This window comes from Agelaius phoeniceus, chromosome 18, assembly GCF_051311805.1.
Source record: "Agelaius phoeniceus isolate bAgePho1 chromosome 18, bAgePho1.hap1, whole genome shotgun sequence".
Classification (NCBI taxonomy): Eukaryota; Metazoa; Chordata; class Aves; order Passeriformes; family Icteridae; genus Agelaius; species Agelaius phoeniceus.
The window spans coordinates 2,674,562-2,697,746 of NC_135282.1; the positions used below are offsets into that span (position 1 = coordinate 2,674,562).

Sequence of the window (23,185 nt, forward strand, 5' to 3'; positions counted from 1 at the left end):
GCGATTCCCCAGGTCAGGAAACGCCAGGAGCGGCGGTCACCGCCAGCACGCTCGTCCCATCTGAGCGCCCATCTTCACCCCTCTCCCACCGCACTTGGACACAGCTCGTCCTGAGCCCCGCGGCTCCAACACCAATTCCCGTTACCAAAGTCAATGACCGGAGCTCGCATCCACCCTGCGGAAAGGCCGTGGCTGAACAGAAGCTTTGTTGTCTTTAAATAATAATTCAAATCAAGGATACAATAGCAAAGGGCTCCCTGGAGTATTTGAGCTGCTTCCAGAATTAAGGCACCGAGTTTGAAGCGTTTCCATTCGAGCATCAGAGTGTGGTCAATAATGCAGCTGGGTTTTAAGTCACTTAGTGCTGAATAAATTAACCCAGTTATTTCCCTGCTTCCCATTCCACAAATCCAGGGCAGCCCCGACACAAAATCCTAAGGCTCTGCAGATCCTTGATGCATCACTTGAGCCCAGTTTTCTATATTGATTTTAAAGTCATCATTTTAAACTCTCCAGGGGTTTAAACTCAGTGAGTTCATCCAATAACCTCAAAACCATTTAAATGCAGCTGCTGCTTGGAAGTTCCACCAATTTCTCTGTGTAGCTGCTGGACAGCTTTAGGGTGAGCATCGTGGCATTGTCATCATTGGCTTTTTAGGGAGAATTCTTGTCATATTCAGAGCAGGAGATTGTGAGGACGGAGCCTGAAAAGGTTCTGTGCAGGTAGAGGAATAAATGCACTGTAAAGGCTTGAGGAAACCTGGAAAGAGCTGGAGCAGCTGAGCTTCCCTCTGGGTAACACTGGTGAGCAGGCAGGGAAAGAGTCTGGAGAAGAGCAGCTCTCATCAGAACTGGCCACCTAATTCTGGGGCCATTAATACCTGCAGGAAAGGCTGTCACTGGAGTAATTAAAGAGAAAGCAGAAAATGAAAGGAAAGAGTTAACAAGGGGAATCCATGGAGTGTTGTGCTTCTCTGCAATAACGGGTGGCAGTGGATGGAGCAGAAACTCCCACCCTTGGCTCCCCCCAGCAGGAAAAACGCTGGCACAGGGCTGTGGGAGGGGCACTGGTGTCCCAAAGTGCTCCCAACCTACACAGGACTGGGCAGCCCACTCGTGTCTGTGCTGAGAAATGTCGGAAATCAAGTGCTAAATGTGTTAAATGGGCAAGAGAGACACAGCAAAGTATCACCTTTATCAGCTTATTTGATCTCTTCGTTAAAAAGCAAGTTCAAGTTGTGATAGCAGCACATCTTGCCCAATCAGCAAACATAAATCCAGTTTAAATGCTAAAAAAAGGTCACATCATACTTGGCTACCTCTGCAGTGCAAACAGAGGCCATACACACCTGATCCCATAAACATTTTTGGGAAGAGCCAGCTCTTGAGTGTGGAAAGTTGTTGTGCCCATCTTGTGGGTGACAGCTCTCCCATTTCAGCAACATCAGAGGCAGTTCCTGCTTACAACACTAATTGGGAACTTCCTATAAACATTATTCATCTCTCTCTACAAGGCAAGAAATCCAGAACAAAAACAATGTGCTATAAAAAAAAAAAAAAAGGAGAATGCTTGGCTGTGTCATACTCTATAAATATTTCTGAGCCACCATAAAAAAAAAGGAAAAGAAAAATAGTTCCGATGTTGTAACGATTACACACTTCAGACTCTTAAAAAACAAGCTGGTGTTTAACCTGAGCTCTCAGCTATAAAAATAGCTCTGTTAATCTTGGTGTAATTCTGTGTTTTATTTCAAGATAAAATACATTCCTGCAGAGTCAGATCTTCTTGCCACTTGTGGGTCTTTCAAACACTCAGGAGGACCACGGGGAAAAAAAATGAGGTAACTTTCCATTGTAGCTGCTGGGTCAATGTCTTCAGTCCTCACAATTACCTCTGTGTTGGAACCAACTTCTTCCTCTGCAGAAAATGGAAAAGATTTTTATTAAAAAGCAGGAACATTTCCTCTGAAATATCTGAAGCAACCACTCTTATGTGAATTTGCTACACAAATGTTCACACTGCAAACAGAGTAAGAACATGGAGTGAAATATAAAGAGGAAAAGGTAAACAAAGTACTTCACAGAAAGGCAACAGTCTCAGGGCCACCACTGGGATGTTGGGAAATAAAAAACCTTTCCAGTTGGCTTTCAGGAAAGGAGTGATCTTTGTGCCCCAGGCCAGCCACTGAGTCACCATGTATGAGCACTGGCACATGCTGCTGTGTCCAAAACTGAAAATAGCCTTTTCCTCACTGCCTTCCTCCTGAGTTCTTCACTCTCCCCCACCCAACCTCTCTCTAGAGGCAAAACAACTGACTGATGAGAATGGCTAAAGCATTGGCAGCTAGGGAGGAAACTGCCCTAATGTTTGTCAGTGCACCTGCCCTCAAATGAGTTTCAAAGCAATTTAAAACCAAACAAACACAACCAAAATCAATTCAATCACTTTGGTATATGAAACTGCACCAATGTTTGGTTATTTCTGGACCTGCTCTGCTTCAGGTCTAACTGATCACAGTAATTCAGTGCCTTTTAAAACAGAAAGAAAATGAGAATTATGCATTAGCCAGTGACTTGGAGAGCCACTCATGCTTGTCATGGATCTACAGTGGATTGTGGTGTGTTTGTTCCACCAGCTCTTTCTCACTTGAGGCAAATGTGATTATTTCTGTAGGCTCAGCGTGCTCTCCCCACTCTGCTGCCTCAGCATGGGGCTCAGCACTTTTGGGGATTTGCTCCTGAAGCTTTGTAACATCAGTGGTTTCAGGATGCAAGTCACAGTGCTGGCTGCAACCTATGAAACCCCTCGCTGCTTGTACCTCAGGGCTCTTTTCAGGAACAGAAGAGCTCTCTCTGTGCACAGGGAGGTTTGGCATTGCAGCTACTCAGCACCCATCTCCCGGGTGCCCCATCAGCTGCTCTCCTCAGACCCCACAGCTCTCAGAGCAGTCTCAGCGTCCCCAGGCTTAATGCAGAGCCAGCAGAACACAAACCAGCCTGACTCCCCTCCCCAGGGCACAACAGCTCAGGGACTGCAGCTGGAATATCCCAGAGCACCAGCTCCCCAGGGGATGGAGGCTGATCCACAACTGCTGTCACACAGTGTCAGCCCCAGCTGGCTGTGGGGTAAGCTTCCTTTGCAGGAACCAGCTTGGGTTGTGTCAGCACTGGGAGATTTCTTTTCTTTTTTTTTTTTTTTTTTTTTTTTTTGCCAGTTTCTCTCCTCATTGTTGCTGGTTCTTATTCAGTTTCATGTGGTGTTCAGGATTTTAACCATATCTGGTTACTCTTTTGTCCTCAGAACCAGACAAGGTGGTGCCTACTGCAAGCATCCAATCCACAATAGGAGAACAAATAATCAGAGAGTGAGAAATTTCCTGATTCAAAAAGAAAAAAACAATCTGCTGTGGGCAAGGCTGCTTTGGATATTCTGAAACAGCTCTATTCAATATATTCTACTTTTGGGGCTCTGAGCCCAGGAACAGTATCCTAAAACAGCCCTTGGCCTTGGCACTGGAAAAAACTTCCCAATCTCTCATTCAACAATGTTCACATCCTTGATCCTGTTATCTGTAACACACAGAAGGGTTTTAACTACAATAAGGAGGGTGCAGGTACTGGGGAATGAAGCTGTGAGATCTGACTGCCCCAAGGATGAGGAACACGCTTCAGAAAAGTTTAATTATTTGGCTAAAGGAACTACTTGACTGAATATCTGTTTGCTGTTACAGTACTCACAAGAGTTTTATTGGAAATGCACTTAGAATCCTGTGCTAGGCCCATCTCAAAAATCCATAAAGGGTATTAATATTGCAGATGCATTTATAAAGAGGGAAGCAAACAAAAAAAGATCAAGCTGAAAACACTTCCATGCTCAGGGAACATCACAGAGAAAAAAAAGGAAGCTTTGCATCTCTTTCTTCTGCAGCAGGTAACTGGCTTCTGTGAAGAGTTCTGTTGTTTCTATTGTAATGTAAAAACACTACATGGAAATCAAAGGACTCAGAGAATAAAATTTCCAGAGCTACCAGGTTGAAGCTGCTGAGCAGCAGGGGTACAGTTCTTAATTCCCCCTTCTCCTCTCTGTCCCAGCAGGGCACAGAATCCAACATGTACCACTTCCCCCTGATGCAATTCCAAAGGCTGTATCTCATATTTATTCCGTTCTAAAGCTCAGTTTAGACCAGCCCCAGGTAAGCCTGGTTTGAGGCACAGGTTAGGCCTGCATACATTAACTCAAACACGCTTGACGAGTTTTTGCCCAGAACTGCTCTGAAAGGAGATCAAAGTTGCACAGATGTGGCTCAGGATCTGCTCCCGCCACTACACACGAGTTTGCTTCATTTTCTATCCACTAAAGCTGAAGGAGAAGCCAATTTCCAAGCTCAAAAATGCAGCATCAGATTCTAAAGCAGAGTCATGGGCAGACAGAGGAGCTGAGCTGTGACGTGCCAAGCAGTGAGCAGGAGCCAGACAGCTGATGGGGCTGGGCAAGAGCCACAAGCAAGCACTGTGTGCAGGGAGCTTTTCAGGAATCCTCCTACTCAGGAGTCTTTGCAAAAGACTAAACTGCTGCTGTCTTTGCCACTGAATGAAATCCTGCAGAGGAACTTCTGAACAAAATATCCTTTCAGTTTCTGCAAACGCTGGCACACAACCTTTACAGTCAGGCCCAGCACAGCCAAGGGTTTATGGTTCTGAATGTTATAAAAATGGCTTTGTCTGCTCCTTACAGCAACGTTGTTCTGGCCAGGTTCATCTAAGGCTAAAAGGAGTGCAACTTTTTAGAGGGAGGTGAAATGTGTGAGGATGAAGGTGAGGGTTCAGCACTGCTCTGAAACCAGGAGCCTAAATCCTCCCTTTGGGATATACACCAGCACAAGTGTGCTCATTGCTAGGGACAAAAGGCACAATGTCCTTGTCAAACAAGGTAGAAATTCTTATGGATATTTACCCACCAAACAAGTGACCCTTTCTCTGATTACTTCTGCTGCCCAAATACTCAACAGAAACTTTATCAGCACTTGTGCTCATAAAATAAACTGCTATGACAGCTACATACAGGTTCTTTTCTTTGACCACTGAATATATTCTCTGACCTTGCAATGAAGGAGCTAAAACTACCAACCCACAAGAACTCTGCCTTTATTGAAGCTGAGCTTCTGGTTTAAATTCACACCCAAAGTACCCTATATATTCCCTATAGTGCCCTCCTTTCCATGAATATTATAATAAACCAGGTCTGACTGTGAGTCTCTGTGACAGCAGAGCAGTGAGTGTGTGCTGAGCCTGAGAAATCACCTAATTTGCTTCAGGTCAGAAAGAACCAGTGTTCACTTTTTTCTAGACCTCCTACAGCTTGCCCCAAAATGACTTCTGCCTTCCATCTGTTCAGACAAATGCAGGAGTCAAATCCTGTCATGACCTTGAGCAGCCAAACAGAATCCTATAAAAAATTCAAGCACTAAGGCATGCAGGAAGTGTCTCTTCGTAACCAATATCCTCCTCATGCTTTGCTAATGCAGTGCAAGCCAAGCATAAGGGAAAGGATGTTCCCAATCAGCATCCCTGGGACCTCACCCTCATCCTGGGAGAGCAATCTGTACCTTATTCTTGTTGCTGGTGTTGGGAATGCTTGTGTGGAGAAGGCTGAGCTCCAGGTCAGTCAGCATCTGCCGGGACTGGGCCAACGAGCGCTCCAGCTTCCAGAACAGGGAACTGGTGTCCTGCAGGACACAGACAGGGAGACAAAGTTAGGGAAGGATCTTCTTTTTTGGAGTATTTCACACAATTATAATGCACCAAGAATCAGCATTTTGATTTTGAAATGTTTCTGTTCAATATACTGCAAAGTAACAGACTGTGTCTACTGCTGGTGTTTCTGATAAACACAGAGCTCTCTCCTAGTGCCATCTGAAACAGATTTCCACATGCAGGTATATGGAGCACTCACAAGAGAGGTACTTCAGGGATAAAGGGGACAATAAAGACATGAGAAACAGGGAAAACCAAGCAGAACAGGAAAGAAACAATGCTCAAGAGCTTCTGATAACTGCATCCATGTCCACCCAGATATTTAGTGGAATTACCAATTAGCCAGCATCCATTTTCCTCAAGCTTTTCATTCCAAAACCTTATTAATTTTTTAAAAATTCATTTATACTTATGCTGTCCAAGACATATTGAGGCAACAATAAAAAAAAATATGTTATCACCTTTGCCATAAGCCTGCTGTCTCATCATTTGAGTCCCCAGTTCTTCCATGCCTGGAGACATTTGCATTCCTAGCATCAGTCATAATTCCCCATAATTCCCCTCAAAATCAACCAAGGACATTGTGCAATAAGATACTGACTGTGTTCATGCAGTATCTCTTTGTTGGTTTGGTCACTGCCAGGTCATTGATGTCCAGAGGGGAATCTTCATCAGATAATTTCCCAGAACTCTGAGTCTTGTTGCTCTTCTCAGTGGATGCCAAGAGAGGAGAAGCCAAGCGGAGGGAATTCAGATCCACGTTTTCTTCACTGCTAAAAAAAAAAATTAAGACATTGGCAGAAGCAGCATCACCATCCTTTTTAAACTTTCAAGGGGAAATCATGGCACAACATAAATAACTGTGGGCCCTGAGCCAAGGAAACCAAGAAGCTTGGGAGATTACCCTGCTCCTCAGAGCATTCCCATGTTTAACAGCTTCCCTAGATCACCTTCATCCTCTGAGGATGAGGGTTTGACTTTCAACCAGTCTCAACCAGCTCCATGACCATGGGTTTGAGTGTATTTAACCTTGCAAAGAGCACACAAAAGGCAAAACTTTGCTCTTCCCAATTTCTGCTACTCACTCCCCTCTCACACCCAAATCTTTTTGTTTCTAATCAACCATTAGGCAAATTAATATTTGTAGGTGTAGCTTTCGAGGGAATTTCAGAGTTTTAAAGTCATCATCTCATGTCAGAGATCACAGGAGAGCTTTCCCAAAGAGGCTTGGATTTATTTTGAAATATAGGGGCAAACCACATTAATCAACTTCTGAACACAACAGAAGCAGAGTGCTAGCCCTGCCTGGACTGGCAAACAATGAAAAAAGATGTGTATTTTAAAGCAAATATTCTCTTTGAATTGATGGCATTTCAGTAGATACTCTTTAGATACTTAATTTGGTGTAACAATGCATTCCATACCTGACAAGACTGTTAAAAATAGGTGCATTTTTAACTGACATTCAATCTAGGAAAAAGCCCTCATGAGAGTTGTCAGCTCAGGAGTGTCTGCTGTGTCCCATTTCACTTCTCCCATAAATCACTGGGATAAAATAGGCTCTCTTATAAGAGAGAAAAGCTCAAGTCTGTGTTTCTGACAAGGAGAGGTTCTGTGGAGATGTGAGGGAACAAGCAGCCTGGAACAGGGATGTGAGAGATGAGATGAGCAGGGAAAACACACAGGCTGCAAAGGAAGGGGACCCAGGTTTGATTTTGAGGCAGGGAAAAGGCTCAGGAATGGGTGGTTTAGTCCAGCCTGAGCAGAATCAACAAGTACCTGCTGATGCTCCATCTGTAAAATGAGAATTATGAGATAAAAATCCAAAGGCAGCAAATGCTGGCCCAACATAAATGAAGTCACCAAGTCAGAGCACACGGAAATGATTCCTGCACTCTGGGATTTCACAATCCCCTCTGCCACTGGGGAAGGCATTTGACTGTTAACAGCCTCCTTGTTGGCCGTTCCAGAACTCAGGAACTCATGGCAAAAATATTTGCTGGGATGACAGGGAGGTGCCAGCACCCTTCCCTAAACACAAACTACATCATCAGCACTCTGAAAGCAGCAATGGAAAACTGGAGGATCCAGATCCAAGTCCCAGGAGGAATGTTGTGCTGGTCTGTGCCATTAATCCCTTCACAGGAGCAACGCTCCTGCCTTCCTCCCATGTAGGGGTGAGGATTTATTGCCTGCCAAATCCAAGTCAGCAGAGAGCAGACAGTCAGGGATTTGCACTGAGCCAATCCATCTCCAATTAGCAGGGCCCCAGGACCAAATGTGGCCATCAAGAAAACTGGAGAGCTCAGCAGCAAATGCCAAATGGGTAGAACAGCTCCCCCTAACTGGAGGACATCTTCCAGCTGCACTGCCCAGCTTGAATTTGTTCCTTTCCCCTTAAAATTCACTCAAGGACAAGACAAATAGGGCAAGACAAAAAGTGAAAGCAGCTTCCATGATGCAGCCTCAAAAGGGCTTTGGAGGGATGGCAGAGTGTCATTGGTGCTTCTGGGGGAGCTGATAAGGAAGGTCAGGGTAGACAGAAGGGGAGTGGAGTCCTTCCAATGATCTACAGGCAGTGGAAACTAAAGAGAGCCCACACAGAGAGGGAAGCTCAGCTAAGGCACATGGGAATGTGCCAGGCCAGCATTCTTTTTCAGTGGCTGCCCATTCACCTTGTTTCTGAACAGGTCTGTCTCACTGCAGCAACAATTCCTACAATATTTCTGTTTCAAAAGCCACACAGAATGAAAGCATCCATACATCAGATCTTTCCATTCCATAACATTAATCTGTTTGGATGCTGGGCAGGCTTGCTGGCAAACACTGTGAGCAGGTTTAAACAGCTGTTCATTTACTGTGCTTGTCAAACCACCAGCTGGAAGGCTCCTCTCCTCTGGCTAGAAAACAGCTATGAAATCGCTGTGAAACTTCAGAAATCCTTCTAAAATAGAGCTGGGTAAATCAATTTTTTGAACAGGAATAGAGGAACCAACAGAACAAATCCACAGCAAGTCCCAGCTCTGAATGCCTTTGCTTATGCAGGCACAAAGCCACTTCTGTAAATGCAGAGCAGGTTTTTATCTCCGAGACATTCCAACATCACTGAGGCACCTGGGTCTTCTTCTGACACTTCTGAGCATTAGAAACCTCATCCTGCTCGTCCCCAACCACATGTCCTTCTCCTCCCACAGCACAAACAGGAGGATAGAGTCCCACGAGCTGGAGGGTGGACAGATTGCTGTCCTTTAAATCTTGCCATCTCATTTCTTGCCCTGACAGAGGCAGCAGCCCGTGCTCAGAGCTGTGTCCTACATTCCTGCCCAGCCAAGATGTGATTTTTCTCAATAGAAGTAACACAGTCACTAAAGCATCACACAAAACCTGCATCTGTTTCTTGCCTCACAGAAACATCACTGTACACGTCCAGCTCTGGTCAGAACATACTTTACCCATCAGTTATGAGCAACACCTGAGATCTCAAAAAATCTTAAAGATTTTCTCAATTAGTTTATTTGGCTAAAAGTTACTATGGTATTGCAGATTCTCCTGCCCACACAGCTCTTGGGGATAAGAGAGGAGAAAAAATAAATGCATAAAAATAGAATCATGATACTTTAAGAGCTATTTTTATTTTAAATTTGTTACTTTTCAGGTTGAAAAACTAAATTTAAAACAGCAGTTACTCTAAACATAGCTTGAACTAATACTGAGAGCTTATACACCTAAGTTTCTATATAGTCTAGCTTATTCTTATTTCTTAAAGGCAACAAACTCATAACCTTTTTGAGCAGGTACATTTCATCTCTTGTGCAGTCTCCAAACAGCTGTAATCTCTTCCAAGGCTTGTATTTCCATCTCTCTTTTTGGGCTTGAAAATCTCCAGCCATTCCAGATCTGAGAGTGGCTTCCACTGTTTGTCTTTAATTACAATGAAGTTATTAATACTGGAATCAGAGTCAGACTTGCAAGTGGCAGGAGTCTCTGTGCTTTTTTGGCCAGACTCAGTGTCAGATCTCTCTTCCCAGGTTTTGTTTCCATTATCAGTTCTGTCAGACGTGGTGCTGCTCTGGATTAAAGTGCTTTGCAAATCTACACGAGATTTGATTTTAAGCCAACGATCATATGAAGGCACAGACACCTCAAAGGTTTTTTGGTCTCTGCTTTTCACTTCATTCTCTCCAATTTCCCTGTTTCTCAATGGCCTTGTGTTGTTTACCTCATGAAATTTTTCACTGTCTAGCTCATCAAAGCTTGATGTAACATCCTGCTTTTCTCCTTCTTCCACAGGCAGGGCCAAGCCTTTCACAGCTTTTTGACACTGGTTTAACAACGCTGAGGCAGTTTCCTCCAAGTCTGAAGCATTCAGTAACTGTCTATTATCTACTTCACACATCTCAGGGGTGGCTTTTACCCTACTTGCTGGAACTGGTGTAGTTCCACACTCCTCGCACATCCCGTGGCTGCCCTCAGTCCTACCCTTGTCTGTCTTGCTGCTGGGGCTTTCAGAGGCAGAGAATGTGGCCCCTGAGCTACAACGGCACGACAAAAACAAGTCAGAAACACTGCAGGTAAAGAGCATCCCCAAGTGCACTCCTAAAGCTCTACAGAACACAGGCTCTGCCACGGTTCTGCAGCAGCTCACACACCACCAGGCAGCTGTACCCTGCCAAAACCCCACAGAAAATCTGCCCAGATTTGGCTGTTACTTTTCAAAACCAGTCTGAGAGTTCCCTCATGTTTTAATCACAGTATGGTGATTCTGTCTGAGCCTCCAGGGTGTGCACCGATTCTCTAAGTTTACTTCCTAAAATAAACTTTGCTTTTTAAATAAAAGCAGTAGGGAGCCAGGTTAACACCCCTACCACCAGACTAGTTCACTTCCTAAAAAAAATCACGAGCTGTCTGGCCTGCTACAACACTTGCTCTGTGACTGATGCTCATGGTCTCTCCTGACCAAATAAAACACTTGACAGCTTCACTGCATGTTTGTGGTCGAGTCCAGCAAAGCCATCCTGACCCAGCACACACCCCTGTTAGGACCTTAGCTGGGGCTGAACAGTGAAGTCTCTCTTTGAGGACAAACTATTTAAGAAAAAAAAAACATTTTAAAATGTCTTTACCTCTTCCCACTTGATGCATTTTCATGTTTTTGCCTGGATTCTTGAGAGCTATCAAAGTTGACATGGAGGAAGTGCAAGTCCCGCTGCTGTTTCACACAGACCTGTCAGAGGCAGTGAGGGGCACTGGTCAATGTCTGGGTGCAGGAACATCATCACCAGGTAGTACCAAAAACATCCTCAAAATGTTTTTATAAACCAACGCCTGTAGTCAAATTATTGACAAAGACTTCCAAATCTAAGAGACCATCTCTGCATATATTTAGGAAAATAATGTTTTGCAGCAATAAACAGGATTTCTATTAGGAAATTAGAATATTCTTCTAAGATGGAACCACGCTGAACAATAAATAAAATATCATTACCGTTACCTGATATTTAATACATGTTGTTATTATGTTGTTCACAGCTACAGAATTATAGGACATGGATGATGATCATGGGATTTGGCTTGGACTACAGGGGATTTTTGTGAAGCTAATGGAGAAGGTAACTACCCATCAATTATTTGCAATTAAAAAATGGAACATGCTTGAGAACCTCAGCTGAGAGCAGGTGAACACACAGGGTTTAGGTGGTGAAAAACAGATCTGCCAGGACACTGTGTCCCTTACTCAGCTGAGTTCACCTTGGGCAGATGTGTGACCCCAATCCTGCTCCCTTCACGTCACTTCCCAAGCCTGGAAGCAGTGTGGGCTTTTCAGCTTAACCCCAAATGAAATAAATCAACATTCTACAGGGATCCCAGCAAGGCACAAACAGCTCTTTGTTCCTTAATCAATACTGTCTAGATCTAACTTTTTTACACTGTTCCACACAGGTCTGGTGTTCCTGTAAGTGCTCCTCTGACCTCGGGGCACAACCGGGGCTGTACCTGTCGCAAACTGGACAATTCTCTTTCAATCCGCACTTGCTTCGACTTGGCAAACTGAAAAAGTTGATCCTTCCTCTGGGCTTCTTCCACTGTTTCAAAAGATAATAATTGGTTTTATTACTTCAGGTGAACAGACACAAAGCAGGTGCATTGCTAATGCTGTGTCTGTAGCAGTAGGAGGTGGTACTGAAACAAAACAAGAGCATTTTCTTAAGATCAATGGGACCTGTTTCTCCTCCAGATAAAAAGAGCACAAAACACACAAGAAAACAAAAATTCAAGTATTTTCCTTGGACTTTTCCTCAGCACCTGGCTTCATGTTACTAGCAGCAACACTGTGCTTCACTGACTGATTTATTTAATGTTTTCAGAAAGGAAAAGAGAAAAGGGAAAGGGAAAAAGGGAAAAAAAAAAGGAAAGCATAAAGGAAATTCAGCTAATTGATTTTAATTCATGCACGTAGAGAGAAGTGCAGCAAAACAATTCCCAATTTTATTGGTTTTAAAATAATGAGACATGGCATCAATATCTGATAAAGGTCAAATAGCAGATTAAAAATGATAGGCAAGGAAATTATCTGACAGCAGAGGACACCTTTGGCCACCAAATCTTTCAAGGTCTCTGTGGTTGTCCCCAAGAATGTTGCAGTGACCTTTCCTATCCACTGCAGCACCAGATGTTCTTCCACCCAAAACCAAAGGTATTATGGAGAGCAAGATGCAGTTTACCAAGGCCTGCATATTAAACCAGCCTAAACCAATCCCATCACCTAAAGAAAGCAACAGAGAAGAGAAAGTCTCAACATTTTCAGGAGAGTCCCCTGAGCCACTCACTCCTCCCTGTGTAATCACTTTGGTGAACTTTGTGCTTCCACAAGATTTTATAAAGTGTCCCTGCAGAAGCCCCAGATATTGCTTCCACAGAAGAATGGCACACAAGGGATATACTTTTATTAAACTGCAAGGAAGGCAGGTAACAAGCTGCCTCCTTCACAGATAGCAGTGAATTGCTGCCCAGAGGCCTCTGAGCTGTTGAAAGCCAAGGCATGAAAGGCCAACTGCCCACCCTCACCTGCCAGGATCAGCTCACTCCTCAAGCAGCCATTTTCTTGTTTCAGGTGGCTGATTTCTTCCTGGTTCTTGCTGCTCTCTTTCATCTTCTCAGAGAGGATATCTACAAAACAAAATGTAGCATTTCTCAGATTGAAAAGGAATCATGCTGGCCCTACACTAAATTAGGTGCCCAGCAGAAACATTTACCTTTCATCTTATTTACTTGGCTCATGACATCGTTGAGTGTCACCTTGAGGTCCTGGTGCTCCCTGTTGCGAGTGAATTCATCCAACTTTGCTGTACGCAGGGCATTCTCCAGGGTTTTAAATTTAGATGTAACCTCACTAATCTGATCAGTTGTTTCAATTAAGGCCTTGTCCTGAAACAGGAAATACAATGAAATCTTATTTTTAATATCATGGGTTTGAAAAAAAACAGTACATTCTTCTGCAGTAAAGTGATCCACAACCTCCTTCTGAGATTTTGAGGAAAAAAACCACCTAATTAAATCTTAGAAACAAGCTTGTTTGTGAAAACAAACCAGTTTATTGCAGACCATTTTCCCCTTCTCACACAAGCCTAAGAATTAACCATGAGTGAGATCACCAGGGACAGAAGCCTTGTGGCACAGTCACCAACAGCTGCACTGCAGCTTGACCACATTTAGTGCCCACGAGCTGACAGATGTTACAGATGTTACCTTCATCTGAAGCATGGAGAGAAGCTCCTGTTCCCTGGCTTGCAGCTGGCCTGTTTTAGCAGACAGTTCCAAAACTGAGCAGTGGAGACTCTGATTTTTCTCCTAGTGAACAGAAATAAGTGTCAGCCATTACTTCAGTGATTCAAAGTTATTATTTTTCCCCAGTAAATACGTCCACAACATTATTGAAATATGGTGAGTGGTAACGTGGGATCCTGAGCAAACTGGAGAAAAGTGGACTGGAGTAAAAATTGTTCCCCAACTTGTTTGTGATCAAGGGTCTTAATACCCTGCATGTCTCAGTTTTGGAATGTTACAGCTCATCACAGGCACCCTGTAAATGCATGGACTACAAAACCAGACCATCACTCAACCCCTACCTCCAGAGCCTGGCAGTGGACAGATGAATCTGTTACTTTTTGAGTGAGCTCTTTAAACTTCTGTTGTGTGCTTTCAAGTGTTATCTTACTGTCATTATGCTGGGATTCTAGTAACTTTAACTTTTTGGTCAGTGATTTTATAACTGCATTTCTCTCGTTCAGCTCACCTGAAAAGGAAGGAGACAAAGTTATATGTGAGAAAAGAGCTCAGAGGCTGTCATGCAATTTCTTAAATCTCAGAAATAATTTAACCCAGTGTTTTAAAATCACACAATTCAAACCTGGATGCTTATGCTGCACACTCTGAAGGAGGATTCCCTGGCTACCCAGGTCAGATGGAACAGAAACTGCATGGTGAGCTCTGTACTGAAACTGTTCAGAGCCACCAGGTGTTTTGTGTTTGTTCAGAGCTGTGCAGCAGAACCTCAGGGCACAGGGCTCTGTAACTCGCCAGCAGGCTGCACATTTTTCCTCTTCCCCCACATTTATTTAATCAGATTGTTTTTTAAAGAATTCACAGAAGTAATTCACACATTCAGACAAGAAAGAGTCTGATCATCACAGCCCCTTCAAGATCAGATCACTTCAGCACCAGTGTGGAAGTTTAGATCTCAGAGGAACAATAACATTTAAGGCTGAAGGGTAGGAAATGGTTCCTTATATGATGCAAAACTGTTATTGAGGGGTTGAAGCACCTGAACGTATTTAATAGACCAAGATATCATTCTTTATATCACAACACTTACTAGTTAATAAACTGCATCGTTCTGCTAAAGTCAGTATTTTTTGGCGATCATCTTCCCAGGCCTGGATGTGTCTCTCATGCACTTCCACCATGTCATTGAGCTCCTTGTCACGATCTTTCAGTTCTGCAATTAAAAGCTTGAGCTCCTGTCTCTGCCTCCTAATGATGCTGTTCTTGTGATCGGGGCTAAATGCCTACAAAAGGTGAGACATGGAATGCATTTCAACACAAGGAAGTGACAAATTCTCTCATAATAAACTCGAGGGGTTTATTTTTAGTTGAGCTATGTTTCTATTATAAATACAGAAGAAGAAGTTCCAAGAAGTTCCTTATGCTCGTGGCACCACCTGTGGCCCTTGACTGAAGCCCTTTGCAGAACGAGGTGGTACCACCTGTGGTCCATGACTCAACCCAGCAGCAGCACAGTGAGCACCCTCCTACCGAAAATAGAGCCGATTGTTAACGGCACTTTCATCTTTTACCTGGGGCGAAGCAGAACGCTGTAGTGATGAACTCATAGGGGACTGGGGGCCAGAGCTCTGCCAGGCATTCGTGGAACCGGGAAGGCTTCAAGGATGTCACGTTCAGCATGGAGGCTCCCCCGCCGCACAGCCGCCTCACGGCCCTGAGGGAGCACAAGCGGCCTTGGAGCGGACGGGCCGGGGGCGCAGGCCTGAGGGGGGGCCCTGAGCTGCCACCCCCGGGGAGCGACCCCCGCTCCCGGGCAGGGCTCCCCCGCTGTCCCGCCCGCCTGGGGCGGCCCCTCCTAAGCCCATGGGCTTCCCCTGCCCTCCGGCCCCGCTCATTACCCCCGGTTAGCCCCGGTTACCCCCGGCCGCCCCCGACCCACCGGCACCGCCCGGCCCCGCCCGCCGTTGGAAGAAGCTCCGCCCCCCGCAGCGAAGGGGCCGCGGGTTCGAGTCCGGTGCTGCCGGTTCAGTCCTTCAGCCACGGGTTCGAATCCCGCGGCCGCCTCCTGACTCCGGGGCTCGAGCTGCTAGAAAAATGTGCTAATTAATGACGTTGTTAATACGGGGTGAGTAAGAACCAGACCGGAATGTTAAGGGTTGGAAGCAACTTCCCCGTCCAGCGTTAAATGGGAGGACTGTAGAGATGCAGGCAGCTCTTGAGAGCCACTATTTCCAACAAGAAGGATGGAGTTATCTCTCCAGACACACCCATGGTTTATAAATAGAAACCACTGAAAAAAGTAATCTTACAGAAGAGAACAGAGCGTCTGACACATCACCCCCTTGGCTTTCAGCTCACTGAGGCTCTGCAGTGACAGGAACAGGTCACTTCCAGGACCCTGCCACCAGGGAGCATTTATTGTTATTAAATGGAACAGTGAAACAAAAAGCACCAAATCGATGCTCAAGGCTGTTTGTGGGAGTACAGACAGCAGAGCTGGCACCCCCCCACCCTGCTAACATGGCCTGTGGAATAGTGCTCATTATTAATTTGTGTTCATTACTACCATTCTTGAATGAGCAGCAGGTTAAAAGCATGAAGCTGTTACAACTGCCTCACCAAGAAGCCCAGCAGGGTTGGGAGATCCTTGGAATTATGAAAATAGGATAAATTTCTAAGTCATATTCACATTTTTTCAGAGTTTCCACTTAATAAAATAACTCACTTGGCAGGGATGTAAAATAACCTCTTCAGGATTCACTGTTCTTTCATTGCTAACCAACCTTCAGAATGTTTGTTCCATTCTGATTTCTAAAATTCTCTCCAGGTAAATGAGAAGTAAAAGTCTCTACATCAGCCACGTGCCTTATTCGGCTGAGCTCAGCAGAAAGGACAGCAGATGAAAAACAAACTTTTAATGCCTTAAATTCTTATTTTCCCATAAGATAGGTAGAGGAAAGCAGATGTAAAAAACCTCAGAAACTATTCAGTGAGGAACAGTAATTTTATTTAAATCTACTTCATGCTTAAGCATGGTAGAACCCCAATTTAACTTTGGCAAATATCACAAAAAAAACCCAAAAACAAAAAAGAAAACCAAGCAGCCTATACAGAACAGTGAGAATGCCAAGGACATGGGTTCTCCACAGTTTCACTGCAGAGCAAATGGATTTAGAAGCCTCACTTTTGCTATATCATTTATAACCATATAATTAAATAAAGGTAGTCCTCCATTATCACTTCTTGACTTCTCCAAGATCTTCAATGCTGTCATCATCCACCTAGGGAAAAAAAGCCACAACACAGCAAATTAAGTATTTTTTTTTATATGCCTCCTTCAACATACACCCTGTAAATGTAGTGAAGTGTGGGAGAAGTGAAGAGCCCCATTCCAGATCCCCTGCTGTAAATCCTGGGTGAGTGACACGTGCTCACAGGACACAGCTGAGCCTGCAGGGCTGGGAATAAGGACAGCCCTATGGACTTAAACCATAGAGAATTCCACTTGGGAAATGCCAGGACAAGGGAGAGTCAGAGAAAGCCCTTGCAATTACGGCTCTCAGCTTTAAATTTCAGTCCAACCCACACTGGCTGATCTCTTCTGAAGCACAAATGTGTGGGGCTTGGGGCTTTTTTGTTTGTTTAAATTTTGCAATATTTTACGAGGTGTTGAAAAATAGGATGGCAATGTAAGAATACTTAGACACTCACTGTTAAGAAATGGTGACAAAGAAGGCACAGATATTTGACAGCTGCATTTATTCTGAAATGCCTCCCTCACTGTAGGGTGGGAATGCAACAACTGCTCTTTTATTTTTGTGCACCAATCTGTGCTGCCAAAGATGAATCCCTTCTCCAAAATCATTGGTAAATCACAGGCTAATGTGGAAAAGTGTGTGTCTTCCTGAGAGAAAGAAAGGTTTATTACCTCAGGCCACTTCTCCTGGATTACATCAATAATGTCATCTGTGAAGTCCCCCTGAATGATGATTTCATCTTCTCCTGTTACTGAGGCACCGCAGGAAAATTTCTGAGCAAAAAACCTTTGTGCTTCCTTAAGATCAATTTCTGCCCGGGGAAAAATGAACAATTTAAGTACAGTTGTTGTCATAAAAATATTTTCTCAAGATTAAAGCCAAAATCTTGTTTTAACTTGAAAAAGTGGTGGCACTTTACAGTTGAAGCTTTGCTAGAGTTTCCACTGAAAGCCAAGTCTGCTGTTTACACCCAAAACATCTGACTCTACTGATCTACAAATGCTTCAAGGTAGAAATTGCTGAATGTCCTCTACATGTTCTGTTGAGGTGAATCTGCACCCTGTTTCAAAAAAACCTGTAACCCTCTTTGTCTTTATTAAGGCAATAAGAACCTTAATAATTTACCCCTGTGGGAAGTCAGTGTCCTTTTAGCCTTGGAACTGCTAAAAGCACCTTGGGACTTCCATCTCACAGCTGGCAGCAGATTCCCCAGTGGAATACAACCAGAAGAAATATCATGAGGGTAAAGGCAGGCACATCCAATACCAGGAGAAGCCAAACTCACCAAATGTGGCAAGGCCACACACTCTTGTGACGTATTTTTTCTTTGCTCTGGGAATTTTAGCTATCGTAACTTTCTGTGGTACAGTCTTCTTCTTCTGTTTTATCTGACCTCTTCCACCTTTAAAACAGAGCAGAAGGTTACCTGATTAATTAAGGTTACACGATTAATTAATTAAAGGTTACATGATTAATTATGTCATAGTTCATCAAAGAAAAAAGCATACAAGGTCAGATTTTGCCCCTATAAACAAAGAAACCGTTAACTCCCCAACACTATTGGTAAACAAAAATGTATTTTGCACATTGTCTGAGATTTATTATTATTTAAGAAAGATCCCACATCATCTAAGTCCAGTACTATGAGAAATAAGAATATATACATGTCAAATGTGCATTCAAGCACAGGTTGCACAGCAGACCCCCACTACAATCAGCAAAGAAAGGGCTTTTCCCCACACTTTACCAATTACTGTGCTTGATCTAGATTTACATAATTCTAGAAATAAATTTTTCTTTGATATTTTCCACAACTATTTTAACATTCTCATGGTTTGTGTCTGAGGCAAAGCAAGCTGCTCATGCCCATTTCCTGAGGCCACACAAGGTCCTGCTTTGCCCAGGCTGCTGGGTTAAAGAGCAGATCAAGTTCTGGACACCTGTGCACGACCCCACAGTGAACCAGGCAGGGAAATGTGAGCCAGCAGCCAACCCCACCCTCTGAGAGCAGCCAGGCACAGCACCCCAAGCCCTCTCCATTTAACACCCACCACCTTCCCCTGCCTGCTCCTGGGCCAGCCTGTGGGAACACTCCCCATTTCAGGCATTTCTGAGTCAGAGTAAAGCATGCAAAATACGCATTGCACTCATTAGGATTCTTCAGGCCAGATTAAGATCTCAGCTAACTTCGTGTACAGCCACCATGTTATTCCAGGGTAACCAAAGTTTCCTGAGCCTTCTCAGCATGAAAACTTAGAGAATTTATGACAAGTAAACCAACCCCTGTGGCTATTTCTGTTTCTAACACGCAGCACTTTCAATTCTGTTTTATTATAAACTGGTGGCTGATAATTTTTAGACAGTAAATTTCTGCCTTAAATTTCCTTCAGTGAGTTTCAGCAGTGTCTCATGAAGTTTGTGCTTGTTTTCCCTCACACTCTTATGGTCACTCTTACACCATCCTACTTAACACCATGCTGTATGTTTTCATGAAACTTTAGATTTTAGGAGAAAAATCACCAAATATTTTAAACACTATTATTTTAGAACCAAATACCAGACTTAAAACTAATCATACCACCCCTCACAACAAATTAATGTTGAAATAAAATGTCCTGAAATCTCTGGGAAAAGCATCCAAGTTACAGAACATGAATTACTGTTGTCACTAGACATTGCCTGCTGAGAAGGTAAATTAAACTGGTTACCAAGATACCAAAAATAAAACAAAAATATATGTGGCATAAAATATGAAACTACTGGGTATTAACCATAAATTCTGGAGCATTACACACAACTGCACGGGCAGATACATATTAACAGCTCCAGAACTCTGATTTATGGTGGAAAGCATGTTAATTAATTCAGCAGAAAGAGCTCCAATGATTGAAGATAAAAGTGTGTTTAAACTGTTCCACATAACTTTATATCTTCCAAAGTTTTGAGAATGTTTTTCATTAGTGCTGCTGGGAGGAGACACAGCTGCTAATGGACACACAGGTAAGAGATTTAAAAGCACGAAACCAAATCCTGTTCTGTGACTACAGAGAGGTGGAAGGAACAAAGGCAGAGCAGAGTCATGAGGCATTACCAGAGGGGAGCAGCCTTTGTTCCACTCTGCAAGCAGCCCATAAAGTGCTGCTCAACAGGGCTCAGCATTCTGGGAGAAATGCCAGCTGATTCCAGCTTGGGAGGAGCTGCTCCCTGAGTGTGACAGTGGTGACAGGAACAGTGGGGCACAGCACGCAGGTCACCTCTCCCTGCCTGTCCCTCCTGTCCAACATTTCCATTGGCACAGACCACAGGGAGGAAGATATTCCCTACATTGCAGAGCTAGCCACCAAAATGCAAGGAATTTGTGCCCTGCTCCAGACCAGCAGGTGGGAAAGGGATGCCCCAAACTGCTTTGAAATCAGTACCACAATCAACTATTTAGACCTTGCCTCTCTTTTGCTTCTTCTTCTCCTCTTCTTCTCCTCCTCCCACATTTCCTTGGCCTTCTCCAACCCCAGCTTCCTGTTTAGGTGAATTTTCTAAAATGCAGCAGAAAGGAGCGAGGGGGGGAAAAAAGAACAAAATTAGTGATCAAACACCCACAGCCTTACAGGAACAGGAAGTAAGTAAAGTGATATTCTGCTAAATCAGTAAACTATGCTGAAGTGCAGCAGCCCTTTGACTGATGCATGTTACATCTTCACTACAGTATTTGTGCAAATTAGACTCCAGAAAAGCCTCAGCTCCAAGCTACAGTGACAATTTCAATAAAGGCTCTTGCACAGAAGAAATTAATGATAATGTTAATATTGAAATTCCAAATACAAACAAATAAGTTCCCCAATATTAATGGCCTTTCCTCCAGCCATCCACTGTAGACTGGAAAGACATAAAATCCAATAAACTAACTCTGATGGGAAACAAGTGCATGGATGTTTATGGCAGGAATCCTAAGAAAGCTCAAATATTATTAATTAAACTATAAATTGATTATTTAGTGTTTTCTGACATTATAAAACCTATTTCAGAGCATCCAAAGCATTACCTTTCACATGATACAGCAGGAAAAGGAAAGAGATAAGAACTGGACAGAAATTTCCAAATATGTCCAAGGACACAAACCAGTTAGAAAACAGAAAAGACTCTTACCTACTGTAAGTTTTGCAAACTCATCTGGAAAATTCTTTTCTAACCATTGTCTGCATTTAGTCACATCAGGCATGTATTCACAGTACTAGAGAAAAGCCATATGAATGTTGTTAGTGGAGGAATGACAAAATACATCAGAAATACACCAATATAGGGCATAATAGGATAGAAGGAAATTTGGACAAAAAATTACTCACCTCTGTTGGCAACGAACAGACTGGAGAAAGAAGGAGAAAAAAAAGAACAGATTACAAAAGGCATTTTTTACTTTTTACTTACAGCCTTAGTAATTAAATTCCAAATGGTGTTTCAAAGTCAGGGATGGGTTCTTACATAACTTCTGGTTATAACCACACACTGACTCAAAAACATTTCTTTATTGTTGCCACCCCACATTTTAATTCCTCTCTCATTAGACCTGTGCTTACACGCTCTGCATTAGGGTAAAACCATCACAGCAAGAGCTGCCAGTCACTGAGGGAAGGGAAGGAGAAGCCCAAGGTTGGGAAAGGCTACAGAACAAAACACCACTTCTACCTGAGGCAAAGGAGACACTAAACAAGGCACCAGGTGGTTTGGTCAGCTTTCCTTTCTCCAAGAGCTGCCAATGTCACAAAGAGGGGACAGCCAAACCAACTGTGCAGGGCTGTTTCCTACTGTATTCCAGCCTGGAGCAAAATGACATTCCTATCTAAAAACACACCTGTCAGGACAATTTGCCTCCCTTTAAATTTCCCCCACATAACTACAAACAGAACGAGTAAAGAACGCTTCCAAACACAGTACAGTTTAATGTATTCCATTTCTTGCTGTCATACTAATGCTCAGAGCTTTTCTGTGCTAATGGCTTCCTGCAGGAAGGGATGTGTGCTCCCAGTCCTGTCCCAGTCCTGTCCCAGCACTTGCCTCCGCAGTAGAGCACCCGCAGGGGGTAATCGGCGTCGGACCTGGCTCCGCTCCTGCCGTCCCCTCTGCACTCAGGGACCACGGGCTCGGCCACATCCGTGGCCATGTCACCGAGCTGTGGGGCACAGGGGACACAATCAGCACCCAGGCTCTGGGTTTGAGTCAGTCACAGCCCTCCCAGCTCCAGAATCCCAGAGGAAAGAGGGGCGAGTGGCAAAAGAGAGAGAGAGAGATCAGGGAGAGGAAAACGGGAGTCAAAGATAATGAAAACATGGGGAGAACTGCTACAAAGGACACCAAGCAGAATCGGAGTTCTAGCACGTAAGGGGAAAGAAGCCAAAGCACCACAAAATGAAGAAAAATCTTTCAGAAACCCACATGGAATTAGAGAACACACTGGGTTAAGGACAATTCAGTGAAGTATCATGTTAAATCAGTGGCACACAAACAGTGGGGGCACTGGGGGCAGGTACCTCTTGCATATTAGCAAAGGAAAGGGGTCATTTAAATCAGTGCCTGAAGAGCCACAATCTGATCCAAGAACACTGAGGAAAAAAAACCAAACCAGAGCATAAAAAAAGGGAAGCAAACTCAAGCCACTAATGAATGTAATAGTGGTCTACACACACGTTTTCAAGCAAGGCACTTAGAAGACAGGAGTCAACAAGGAAAGAGTTTGGAACACACAGGAAATCCCCCAGGACGGTGGGAACAGACAGGACAGGACAGGACATGTGTGAGGGAGCTTGGGGTGTCGTACGAGCCGTGCTGAGCAGCGAGGAACGCTGAGGGAAATTCCCGAGGCGGTGGGTTCAGGACAGAGGGACAGGGACAGACGGGCACGGTGAGGTGCTGGGCGTTCGTGAGACCCCACAGAGGCCCGGGGGGTGCCCGGTGCTCCGGGGGCAGAAGTGAGGGCGGGTCGGGAAGGGTGCTGGGACACCGGACACGGTGGGGATCACGGACACGGTGGGATGGGGGAGCGGGGGTATCCGTGAGGGCAGAACTGAAGGGGATGGGGGGGAGCCGGGAGGATGCGGTTCGGGTACCTGAGGAGGGGCGGGCTCGCAGGGCGGGGCGGTGCCGGGGCTGACGGTACGGAGGGCGCCGGGAGGATGCTCGGTACAAGCACCGGGGGGATCCCTGCGACGGGCGGCGGCGGCGCGGCTCCGGAGGAGAGGGAGCGGGCGCGTGCGGGAGCCCTCCGGCGGGGGCTGAGCGGAGCGGGGCGGGGGGGCCCGGGGGCGGTGTCGGTGTTACCGGAGGCCCCTCGGGCCGCGGCGGGTCCCGGTCCCTCACCGCGCGCGCACGTGCGCCCGCCCCAGCGCCGCCGTCTCGCGAGA

At 44.7% G+C, this 23,185-nt stretch overlaps 2 protein-coding genes across 5 annotated transcripts; both read right to left on the reverse strand.

Annotated features, from left to right (window-relative positions):
* Positions 1-189: 189 nt before the first annotated feature.
* Positions 190-15,582, reverse strand: CCDC62 (coiled-coil domain containing 62). 4 transcript variants are annotated; one of them, XM_077187606.1, is made up of 11 exons: positions 15,108-15,457; positions 14,627-14,819; positions 13,881-14,047; positions 13,501-13,602; positions 13,008-13,179; positions 12,820-12,921; positions 11,749-11,837; positions 10,878-10,978; positions 6,356-6,524; positions 5,607-5,726; positions 190-1,918 (listed from the first exon to the last, which is right to left on the reverse strand). In XM_077187606.1, the coding sequence occupies exons 1-11, from the start codon at positions 15,141-15,143 to the stop codon at positions 1,889-1,891; spliced, it is 1,281 nt and encodes a 426-aa protein (XP_077043721.1). In that variant the 5' UTR covers positions 15,144-15,457; the 3' UTR covers positions 190-1,888. The 4 variants fall into 4 exon arrangements, with proteins under 4 accessions (XP_077043721.1, XP_054501955.1, XP_077043720.1 ...); XM_054645980.2 differs by having other exon boundaries at positions 6,356-6,527; positions 15,108-15,456; XM_077187605.1 differs by lacking the exons at positions 190-1,918; positions 5,607-5,726; positions 6,356-6,524 and adding exons at positions 9,460-10,286; positions 15,476-15,582 and having other exon boundaries at positions 15,108-15,250.
* Positions 15,583-16,521: 939 nt separating this feature from the next.
* On the reverse strand, positions 16,522-23,154 carry DENR (density regulated re-initiation and release factor). The gene is made up of 8 exons (XM_054645856.2): positions 22,892-23,154; positions 21,843-21,957; positions 21,134-21,153; positions 20,937-21,021; positions 20,237-20,326; positions 18,079-18,195; positions 17,465-17,604; positions 16,522-16,817 (listed from the first exon to the last, which is right to left on the reverse strand). Exons 2-8 carry the CDS (start codon positions 21,946-21,948, stop codon positions 16,773-16,775), a joined length of 603 nt encoding a protein of 200 aa, XP_054501831.1. The 5' UTR covers positions 21,949-21,957; positions 22,892-23,154; the 3' UTR covers positions 16,522-16,772.
* Positions 23,155-23,185: the final 31 nt, after the last annotated feature.

Bases quoted from the DNA above. Each gene is read 5' to 3' on its own strand.
- CCDC62 (XM_077187605.1), bottom strand. From the start codon at position 15,143: ATGAGTTCATCACTACAGCGTTCTGCTTCGCCCCAG. The intron at 10,979-11,748 runs GTACAGCCCCGG...TGCCTCTGACAG, and splicing joins AATTGTCCAGTTTGCGACAG to GTCTGTGTGAAACAGCAGCG. The intron at 10,287-10,877 runs GTAAAGACATTT...GTGCCGTTGTAG, and splicing joins AATGCATCAAGTGGGAAGAG to CTCAGGGGCCACATTCTCTG.
- DENR (XM_054645856.2), bottom strand. From the start codon at position 21,948: ATGGCCACGGATGTGGCCGAGCCCGTGGTCCCTGAGTGCAGAGGGGAC. The intron at 21,022-21,133 runs GTGAGTAATTTT...GCTTTTCTCTAG, and splicing joins TCTGTTCGTTGCCAACAGAG to TACTGTGAATACATGCCTGA. The intron at 18,196-20,236 runs GCAAGGTCTAAA...TCTGTTTTAAAG, and splicing joins GAAGAAGAAGCAAAAGAGAG to GTGGAAGAGGTCAGATAAAA.